Source organism: Notamacropus eugenii, chromosome 2 (assembly GCF_028372415.1).
Source record: "Notamacropus eugenii isolate mMacEug1 chromosome 2, mMacEug1.pri_v2, whole genome shotgun sequence".
In the NCBI taxonomy this organism is placed as follows: domain Eukaryota; kingdom Metazoa; phylum Chordata; class Mammalia; order Diprotodontia; family Macropodidae; genus Notamacropus; species Notamacropus eugenii.
In genome coordinates this window covers 313,449,887-313,460,982 of record NC_092873.1, presented here as the reverse complement: position 1 = coordinate 313,460,982, position 11,096 = coordinate 313,449,887, and the positions used below count along the sequence as shown (strand labels likewise).

Genomic DNA, 11,096 nt, shown 5'->3' with positions numbered 1-11,096 from the left:
CATTTCTACCAGTAGAATATTTTTTTGTATCTACTCCCTTCTTGTGCCCACCACCCTTTTTTGAGTCTTCATTACTTCCTGCCTGGACTACTGCAAAAGCTTCCCAACTGGTCTCATTGCTACCAGAACCCCTGCTCTCTCCAGTCTGTCCATGTAGCAGCCAGAGTAATCTTACAAAAGTATAAGTTTGACCATATCACTCTCCTATTCAATAATTTCATTGAATAAGCTCCTCTATTTAGCCTTCAAGCCCTTCACAAGATGTCCCCAACTTCTTTTTCCAGCCTCATTAAACATTAGTCCTATTCTGTCTACACTCTCTGGTCTGATCATACTGGTGGTCTTGATGTTCCTTACTCATGGCACTCCATTGATGCATCTCTGTACTGTTGCTACTGGCTGTTCCTTATGCCTTGTGTGCGCTCCTAACTCACCTTTGCCACACTGGATCCCTTGTTTCCTTTGAAAAAATCTTAGGTGATGACTTCTTCATGAATCTTTTTCTGTTTCCCCAGTTGCTAATGTTCCTTCCCCTTTAACTTGTGTAACATTTTGTACATACTTATAAATACATGTTATTTCTCCTTACAGAATGTAAGCTCCTTGAGGCTAAGGACTGCTCATTTTTTCTTATACTCAGCCCCTAGCATAGTGCCTGAATGGAGTGAATGCTGTGTAAATGCTAAATGACTCGAATTGAGGTGAGAAGGGAGAATATTCTAGGCAGGGGAGATAGCCTGTGCAAAAGCATTCAATAAACATTTATTAAGTACCTACTATATGCCAGGGACTGTGCTAAGTACTGGGGATACAAAAAGGAGTTTACAGTTTAATGGAGGAGACTACATACAAACAAATGCATACAAAGCAAGCTATATAAAGAATAACTAGGATATAATTATCAGAAGGAAGGCACTGGAATTAATAGGGTTTGGGGAAGACTTTTGTAGAAGTCAGGATTTTGGTTGGGAGATAGAATGTTGTGTATGAGGATTAACCAGTAGTCCAGCTTGGATAGAATTTTGTGTGTGTGTGGTGGGGGGTGGGGAGGTGGGCATAGGGGGTCTGGGAGTAGGACAGGGAGGGAGGTGAATAGAAATTTAGATGAAATAAGCTTGGGAAAATAAGATGGAGCCAGTGAAGAATAGCAAAGCACTCTAGTGGTCTAAATGCCAAGTAGAGGGGGGGTTTCTCTTAGGAATAGTCACTGAAGCTTCTTGAGCAGAAGAATGACATAGTCAACCTATGCTTTATGAACATCAGTTTCATTGTGGTCAGTGGATGAGAGCAAAGGGAGACCAATAAGAGTGATGCTGATTGGTAGGCTATTCCAGTAGTTCAGACTAGAGATAATTAGGGCCTAAAATAGAGAAATACCTGTATAGTAGAGAGAAGGACACAGATATGAGAACTCTTGTGGCGGTAGAACTGACAAATTTTGGCAACCAGTTGGATATAGCATTTGAGGGAAAGTGAAGAGTAGAGGATGACTTTGAGGTTATAAACCTGGGTGACAGGAAAGATGATAACAAATCTTGCATACGCATGCAAGCACATATTTTTTAAGGAAACAAGCATTTGTTAAGTGATGTGCCAGGCAATATACTAAGCACTTTACAAATATCTCTTCTGATCCTTACAATAGCTTTGGAAAATAAATGCTGTTATTATTCCTATTTTATAGTTATGGAAACTGAGGCAAATAGAGGTTAAATGACTTGTTCAAGGTCACACAGTAAGTATCTGAGGCTGAATTTGAACTCAGTTCTTCATGACTTGAGGCCCAGTGCTCTATCCACTGCACCACTCACATGCTTCACAGTGGAATGAATTAATCTTCAGAGAAAGACAATTCTTTAGAATGGATTTTCTTTCTTTTTTTTTTTTAGTTAAATTTTATTTTTAGTTCTAAATTCTCTCCTTTCATCACTCCCTCCCCACCCATTGAGAAGGCAAGAGATGCAATACATGTTATGCATATGAAGTAATGCAGAACATATTTCTGCATTCGGCTTGATGGGGGAGAGGGAGATGAGAAAGAAAAAGGAAAAAAATATGCTTCATTCTCTACTGGGTCCCATTATGAGTTCTTTGGAATTGTGGTGGGTCGTTGTATTGATCAGAGTTAGTAAGTTTTCACATTTGCTTATCTTTACAATATTGCTCTTTCTGTGTAAATTGTTTTCCTGGTTCTGCTCACTTCACTTTGCTTCACTTTGTTCTTATAAGGCTTCCTAGGTTTTTTGAAACCATTCCATTCATCATTTCTTAGACAACAGCAGGATCCCCTTATGTTCATATACCATAGCTTGTTCAGTTGTTTCCCAGTTGCTGGATATCACCTCTATTTCCAGTTATTTGCCACCACAAAAAGAGCTACTTTTTTTTGTTGTTCATATGGATCCTTTTCCTTTTTGTTTGATCTCTTTGACTATAGACCAAGTAGTGGTATTGCTGGTGTATGCTTTTGTAGCTATTCGAGCATAGGTTCAAGGTGCTCTCCAGAATGGTCAGGTTAGTTCCCGGCTGCAGCAGTGCATATTTTCCCACTTGCCCTCTAGCATCTGTCATTTCCCTTTTCTGTCTTGTTAGCTGATGTTATGGGTGTGAGGTAGTACCTCCAAGTTCTTTTAATTATTAGTGATTTAGAACATTTTTATATGACTTGATAGTTTTGATTTCTGAAATCTGCCTTTTTATATTCCTTGACCATTTATCAATTAGAGAGTAGCTCATATTCTTACAAATTTGACTCAGTTTTCTATAGATTTGAAAAATTAAACCTTTTTTAGAGAACTTTGTTGCACATTTCCCCTGTGGTTTCCTACTTTTCTTTTAATTTTATCTCCATTGGTTTTGTTTGGGCAAAAAACTTTTTAATTTCATGTAATCAAAATCATCCATCATACTTTCCATGTATTTATCTCTTGTTTATTCTATAAACTATTCCCTTATCTGTAGATGAGACTGGTAATTTTTGTGTGTGTTTCTGTAATTTACTTGTGATATTACCCTTTATATCTAAATCATCTACCCATTTAGGGCTTATCTTGATATACATCCTGAAATGTTGGTCAATGTCTAGTTTCAGCCAGACTATTTCAAATTTTCCCAGCAGTTTTTGGCAAATAGAGAGCTCTTAGCCAATAGCTGACTTTTTTTGGTTTTGTCGAACACTAGATTACTGTGCTCATTTAGTTCTATAAATTGTGTGCCTAATTTGTACCAATGATCAAACACTTTCTTATCTATTACCAAATTGTTTTCATGATGATAGCTTTTGTACTACTGTCATTATCACTAGTAACTTTAGATAGCTTTCATTTCTTCCTCTGAAAACTGCCTGTTCATATCCTTTGTTCATTTATCAATTGGGGAATGACTTGTATTCTTGTAAATTTGACTCAGTTCTCTCTGTATTTTAGAAATGAGGCCTTTATCACAGATAACTAGTTGCAAAAATTCTTTCCCAGTTTTTTGCTTCCCTCCTAATCTTGATTGCATTGGGTTTGTTTGTGCAAAATCTTTTCAATTTAATGTAATCAAAATTGTCCATTTTGCACTTCATAATGTTTTGTGTCTCTTGTTTAGTCAAAAATTTCTCCATTCTCCATAAATCTGATAAATGCACTATTCCTTGCTCCACTTGTTTATTTGTAGTATCAGTCTTTATACCTAGATCATGTGCCCATTTGGACTTTATTTGGGACATTTCTTTCTAAACAGAATGTGCTTAGATTTTGAATAATCAACAATTCATAAAAATTGTTTGTCAAGTTTGTATGTACAGTGAAAAATACAGAATTTTCTTTGCTATCAGTAAGTGTTTTCTTGAAGGCCTGTAATGAAGGGGTGCCCAGTCCTTCTTGGGGAAGCCAATTGTACTTTTGTACAATCCTGATATTTAGGAGGGAGAGCTAGGAGGCACAGTAGATAAAAGTTCCACCTTCCTAAGTTCAAATCTGGCCTTAGATGCTTACTAGCTGTGTGACCTGGGGCAAGTCACTTAACCCTGTTTGCCTCAGTTTCTTCATCTGTAAAATGTTTGGGAGAAGGAAATAGTAAACTGCTCCAGTATCTCTGCCAAGAAAAGCCCAAATGGGTAAGTTTACTTCTTTTTAATTTATATCCATAACTTTTTCTTCTGGCCTATTGCCTCTCCAGACTAAATAGCCATTCTCACATGGCATGATCTGAAAGCCCTTCACCATTCAGACTGTCCTCCTTAGCACAATCTGTAGCTCATCAGTATGCTTTCTACAATGTGGAATCCAGAAATCACCTTCAGTCTTAGAGGGTAGTATGTAGTATTTCGAAGGATCACCACCTCATTTAATCTTGGACAACATACCTCTTTTAATGTAGCTTAACATCACATTTAGAATAGTCATTTACCTTTAGAGTCACATGATTTCCATCTCATCAGGAAGTTTCCTCTTGTTAGTGAAAATCAGATCCAAAATAGGTTTTCCCCGGTTAATTCCTCTACATTTTGAACACTGAAATGAGCGTCAAGGCAAGTCTCCTGACTTACTAGTGCTGTGACCCTTATTACATGTTCTACTTTTACTAAAGATAAATCTTCAGCAGACATAGATTATTGAAGTCCCCCATTACTGCTAACAGTATCCAAACTCAAATGATTTGCTAAAATCTAGGTAGACTATCTCAAAAGCATTTTATTAAGTCCAGTAAACTCTTTCAAAATAGAAAATGAAGATAGTCTCTCATGACGATAATAATTTCAAGTGCTGGTTGTTTGTGATGTTTGCCTTCTAACCTGTCTTAAAAGTTGGGGTTGATTAAAATATTGATTAGGTTGTACCTTTTTCGGGAGTTAATTATTCAAAGCTATAAACTTTATAGCTTTGAGATCCTTATCAGCTCCATAATTCAGTATTAACTATTTTTACTAACTTTGATTACTGATTAGATTTAATCATTCCTGTGGTGAGTTGAACTATCTTTTCTTTTCTTTACAATGTAGGCCAGGTAGGAGCATGTATCTGTCACCTAAAAGGAGGAAACATGCCGCAGACACCTCATAGACTTATGCATCTTTTAAGGAATGTTAATAAACAGCGGATTACATTTCAGCACCTTGATTTCCTCAAGCACATGGTAAGTTTAAAAGAATATTCCAATTCTGATTTATAGACTATGGAAAACTTGTTAAGCTGTTGTTAGTTGGTATTTTCTTCAGTTTAGAAACTTTAATCTTACTGCTTTGGTGTTTTTTTTCTGAAGTAAGTCTGAATTCTGAATCATGGCATTGAAAAGTGTGGTCTCGAATTTGCTAATTCATTTTGAAGAAATGTTCCACTTCTGTCATAATTAGACTAAGCTAAAATAAGAAAAACATGAATTTGGTATTCATGAGACCTTGAGTAAATCACTAAATCTCTTTGAATCTTAACTTCTATAGTTATTTAATGGAGATAGTAATACTGAGACTACCTACTTTAAAGGTTGTTGAAGGTAAAGATCTTATTGAAACAAAGTGCTATGTAAATATGTTATTATTTTTCATATCTATGAATGCATAGTTAATAACACATTCATTCCTATAACAGTGACTCATACTATTTTAAAAAATAATCCAAAGTACCTGTCTCTTTTAAATATCTATACTTTCAATTCAATCAATTCAGTGTAATTTGTTAAGTAACTACTATATACAAGGGATTGTGTTAGATGCTGGGAATACAGAGACAAAAATGAAAAATCATCCTTGCCCTCAAGAAACTTTAACATATGATCACAGGTTCAGGAAAGGAAGAGGTCTCAGAGGTCATCTAGGGCAGCCCATTATTTGATAGATGAAGAAGTTTCTAGGGTAGGGGAGGTTAAAAGACCTGTCTATTGTTACAGAGTAATTAATATTTGAGGCCCGATTTGAACCCAAGTCACCGTCATTCATCTGGAAAATAAAACTTGTAAACAGATGAGTAAATAAAAGATATTTGAGGAGAGAGAAAACACTAAAAACTAGAGGGATTTGAAAAGGTTTCTTGTAGGAGTTGGCATCTAAACTGAGCAGTAATTTGCTTGTCACAATGTAGTACTGATTTATGAAACCTTTCCATTTCTATATTCCCTTCTTTGAGCTGGATAGAACACAGAGGCTTCCTATTTCCTCCCAGTGGTGGTATTTTTCCACCATTTTTATAAATTACAAAGTATTAGAGCGTTTAGGTAACAAGTTTGAAGGCAGACTTAATGTCCTATTAAGGAATTTTAGCAAATTCATGATTTGGAATCCTGGTTTTGTTTTTACATTTATTCATTTAAAAAATTTTGAATTCCAGATTCTCTCCCTATCCCTCCTCCTCCTATTGACAAGGCAAACAATATTATATCCATTATATGTGTGAAGACATGCAAATTTATCCGCATATTTCCGTATTAGCCATCCCACCCCCCAATCTCCAAAAGAAGAAAAATAAAGAAAATGAAAAAATTATGCATCAGTTTGCATTTAAGAGTTCTTTAGTTCTCTCGCTGGCTGTGGATAATATTTTTCATCATGAGTTCTCCGAAATTGCTGTGGATCATTGTATTGATCATAGTAGCAACGTCTTTCACAGCTGATCTTGGTTACGGTATTACTGTTACCATGTATGATGTTCTTCTGGTTCTGTTCACATCACTGCATCAATTTGTATAAGTCTTCCTGGGTTTCCCTGAACCCATCCATCCCCTTTTCATTTCATATAGCACAATAGTTTTCTATCACAGAGGTGCAGCTAGGTGGTATAGTGGATAGAGTGCTGGGCCTATAGTCAGGAAGACCAGAATTCATATCCACCCCCAGACACTTACTAGCCATGTGACCCCAGGCAAGCCACTTTCCCCTGTTTGCCTCAGTTTCCTCATCTGTAAAGATGAGCTAAGGAAGAAGTGGCAAATTACTCTGGTATCTTGGCCAAGAAAAACCTCAAATGGGGTCACCAAGAACTAGACATGACCGAAATGACTGAACAATAAGTTCTATCAATCATATACTGCAACTTATTCTGTCTTTCCCCAACTGACAATCTCCTCAGTTTTCAGTTATTTGCCGCCACAACAAAGGCTATTATAACAGTTTTTTGTACGTAGAAATCCTTTCTCTTGGGATCCTCAGGTTTTTGTGTGTGTGTGTGTGTATGTGATATCCACCTTCTTAAAGTCTGTGTTATTAGTTATACTACATTTTCATAGCTCTATAGGGAACAGAGTTGAGGAAAAAAAAGATGAGTTTTTATTTTTATTTAATAATTATGTATATTCCCATTTTATAAATGAAGAGATGCCTCAAGTTCAGTGAGGCCAAGTAATTTGCTCAAAGCCAAAAACCTAGTAAGTCATGAATCCAAGATCTTTTACTCCCAAGCTCTTTCCATTCTATCTCTTGTTCAGATCCTCATCACTTTATTTCCTGGATTATAATGTGAACCTCCTTTATTACCTTTTTTCTTCCCATTTCAGTTTATCCTGTACAAAACTTCTGGGATATTCCTTTTTTAAACACTTTTCATTGTATCAATCACTTGTTTTAGACCTATGGTGATTCCTTTTGGGTCAAAGCTAAACTAGCATTTGTTATGGAAGGGCTTTTATGTCTAGGTGGTAAATGTAATCTTAGCCTTTATTAAGAGAGACATAGTAAACAGAATGAGGGAAGTGATAGTTCAAGTATTTTTTGCCCTGGTCAGAGCACATGTGGAGTATTTTCTTCCTTTTTGGGTGCTATGTTGATTGATAAACAACCTGATGAGATCATAGCTCCAGAGCTGAAGAGAATCCGAGAGGCCATCTTACCCATTTCTACCTCATTTTATATAGTTGATGGGCCCAAATAACATTTTATATGAAGATCAGTTGGAAGAATTTTTCTTTGAGGAGGAGAAGATGTAAGGGAGACATGATAGCTTCAAGAGAATTGCCATGTCAAACAGGGATTAAGTTCTTTGTGCTTTACCTGAGAGCACAGAACCCAGAGTAATAGCTGAAAGTTGTGGAGAGACATATTTCAGCTTAATGTATAAAATTAAATTTAAAACCTTTCCAATAAGTAGACCTATCCAAAAGCTATTTTGGAAGATATTGAATTACCCTTCCACTCCCCTTTTCTCTCCCCTCCTCCCCAAACCATGGAAATCTACAAGCATAACCTGGATGACTTTTTCTTGGATATTGTGGAGAGAATTTCATATCACAAATGATTTGAACGGTGTATCCTCTAAGACCCCTTTCAGCTTTGAAGTTTTGTCTGATTGTATGTCAGTGGGCCAAGAATTAAAAAAACAAAGCCATTAAAAAAAAAAGGGAATAGGCAAAAGTCAAATTACTAAGTTGAAATTTGGAAACATGAAGATTAGGATTTGGGGTAAAGTAATAGTCATACAAAAATGCATATGAAGTGAATGAATTAAGATATTTGTTATTAAAAGTAAAAGGAAATGCTCGTTATTATTTGTTCTAATTAAGGATTTAATTTTGATTGCCTAAAACAATTTTATTTGAAAGTATTCTGTGTATGAGTCTTATAGTAAAATACTTTTTCATTTAGTATGCAATGCAGTTGAACAGAAACCTCAACCAGCAAGTAAAACCCAAACCAGAGCCAAGGGCATCTCCCTTCCTTGAGAAAACATCTTCAAGTCAAGCCAAAACGGTTGTTCATGAGGTCAGATCAATTTCACTTCCCAACCTGCCTTTGTCTAAAATTTCAAATCAGAAGGAGTTGAAAGAATTAGAAACGACATCAATAGTTGAAAGCTTAGGAGGAATGGGGACAGAGTCCAGAGATGAAAAGCAGTGGAAAGAGATGAAACTACAATTGGATGACTTACCAGGAATTTTGGCCCGGCTGTCCAAAATCAAACTTACAGGTAAAGTTCTTATTTTTACTATACTAGATCATTTCTTTATTTTCATGTTCATCTCCAGTTATATAAAGAGATAATTTTGCTTAGTATATAATAAAATTATTAAGATTGGGACTCTTAATATTGTTTTTGTTTTTCATTGAATTTGAATATAAATCTGAATATGTTTTGAATTGTTTAATTTGGTAGATTGCAAAGCCACTACCTAAAACTGTGCTCTTTTCTGTTTAGTATATTTGTAACATATTAAACATATGTCAGCATGTTAATTCTTACTTCAGTTATATTTCTGATTCAGCTTTACATTAAAGAAGCATTTGAGATAGATTCCTGTTATATTTGAGTTTCTGTATAATAATAGGAGAATAGCAGACTGTTGTAAGTAGCATAACACTTGCTACTGGCTACGCTCAATCCATATATCTGGGTCACTAAGTATTGTTCTAGATATGACAACTCATTAGGGGACCTGTTTTGGTCTGGATATACCCTTATGGGTCTTTTCTACATTAACTCATAGTCTAGAAGTCTATCCAAAAGTTCCTCTTTTGGATTTTAGTCCCAAACAAATTGAGAATAGAGAAGAATAAATGTTATCCATTTCTAGGTCACTGTTTCAATGCAGAGAGGAGCAGTTTGTCGATGCTTGTGAGGGAGCAGGGGCCCTGCCTAAGGAACTTTCAAAGTACAGATCAGGAGTGTAGACCTCTCCATGGATCACACCAAGTTGGAACCACTAAAAATCTACAGATCCCCAGATTGAGCAGTAAAAGCAGTAGGACATAAAAGACAGACCTGGTCAGTCATACCCTACTAGGGTAACCAGACCCCAACTCTGACATAAGGTCCAGAGTCAAAAAGTAGGTTGAAAAATGAGCAAATACAGATTTGACCATAAAAATCTACTGTGATGACAGAGAAACTCAAGATACAAGTACAGAAAAAGACAATGACTTGAAAGCATCTACAAGCCAAGCCTCAAAGAAAAGTTTAGATTGGACACAATTGGACTCACTCTCAACAAGAATTCCTAAAAGCCAACAACAGAGATAAGAAAATAAAAAAAAATTAATTTTAAAAATCAAATAAGAGCAGTAGAGGAAAAATTGGGAAAGGAAATGAGAGAAATCCAATAAAATTATGAGAAGAGAATTGACACCTTCTTAAAAAGAGGCACCAAAAGTACTGATGAAAATGACTCCTTAAAATTCAGAATTCCCCAGATGGTAAAAGAGGTATAAAACCTCATTAACAGATAGATTTATGAGGGAATTCTACCAAACCTTTAAAGAACATTTAACTCTAATACTATATAAACTGTTTGAAAAAATAGTTAAAGGAGTCTTACCAAATTCCTTCTGTGACACAAATGTGATTTTGTTGCCTAAAATTGAAATAAAATACTAGCAAGGAGATTATAGCAGTATATCACAAAGATCAGTATAACTAGATTGGGATTTTTACCAGGATTACTGGTGTAAGGTCTGTCTAGGTCCTGATGAACAACCTATATACTTCTCTTCATTTGGTAGAGGTGGGGGACTACTGGTGTGGAATATTGCTTGTCAGTTCAAGTCGCTTAAAAGTATTTTTTGTTATTACATTTAGCAGTTTTGTTGGGAGAAAAGGGTCATACTGTGAATAGGTACCAGTATTAAAAAAACAGTTACCAATGACTCTTAAGAAGGTGTCAGTCTAAACCTATTTTCTTTCATCCGTTTTCCTAAGTGAATAATTTTGATGATTAATAATTTGTAATATAATTTGAAACTGACAGTCCTTGGGCCTTTTTTCAGCCTTACTTTTTTTCCTTATTTCTTTTTAATCTCTTGATATTTGGTAACTCCAAATGTATTTTATTGTTTTGTCATATACAAGGAACTGTTAATGATCAATAAAAATTTATCATGCAAAAAGAGGGATAGGAAGGACTTTTAAAACCTAAGGAATAGAATGAGCAAAGACATGAAAAAGAAGAATGTTTTTAGGAACAGAGAATAAGTAGTTCAGTTTTTCTGAAGCATAATTGGAGTTATGAGATAAGGCTGAAAAATTAAGGAGGTACCAAATATTAGAGTACCTTGAATAAGCGACAAAATGATTTGAACTTAATTCTGTCAACAGTAGGAGCCAACTGAAGATTTTTGAATAGGAATGACATGACGAGATCTTTGCTTGATTTTGATTAGTCTGGCAGTGAGGAGACTGTGGAATGGAGGCAGA

General features: G+C 35.6%; 1 protein-coding gene across 1 annotated transcript in view; it reads left to right on the top strand.

The window, feature by feature from the left end:
* Nucleotides 1-11,096, top strand: part of COX10 (cytochrome c oxidase assembly factor heme A:farnesyltransferase COX10) — a 111,012-nt gene that overhangs the window by 1,722 nt on the left and 98,194 nt on the right. Inside the window, exons 2-3 of the mRNA XM_072645026.1 lie at nucleotides 4,988-5,121; nucleotides 8,555-8,876. Coding sequence (XP_072501127.1) covers nucleotides 4,988-5,121; nucleotides 8,555-8,876 — 456 coding nt within the window. The remainder of the gene's footprint in view (nucleotides 1-4,987; nucleotides 5,122-8,554; nucleotides 8,877-11,096) is intronic.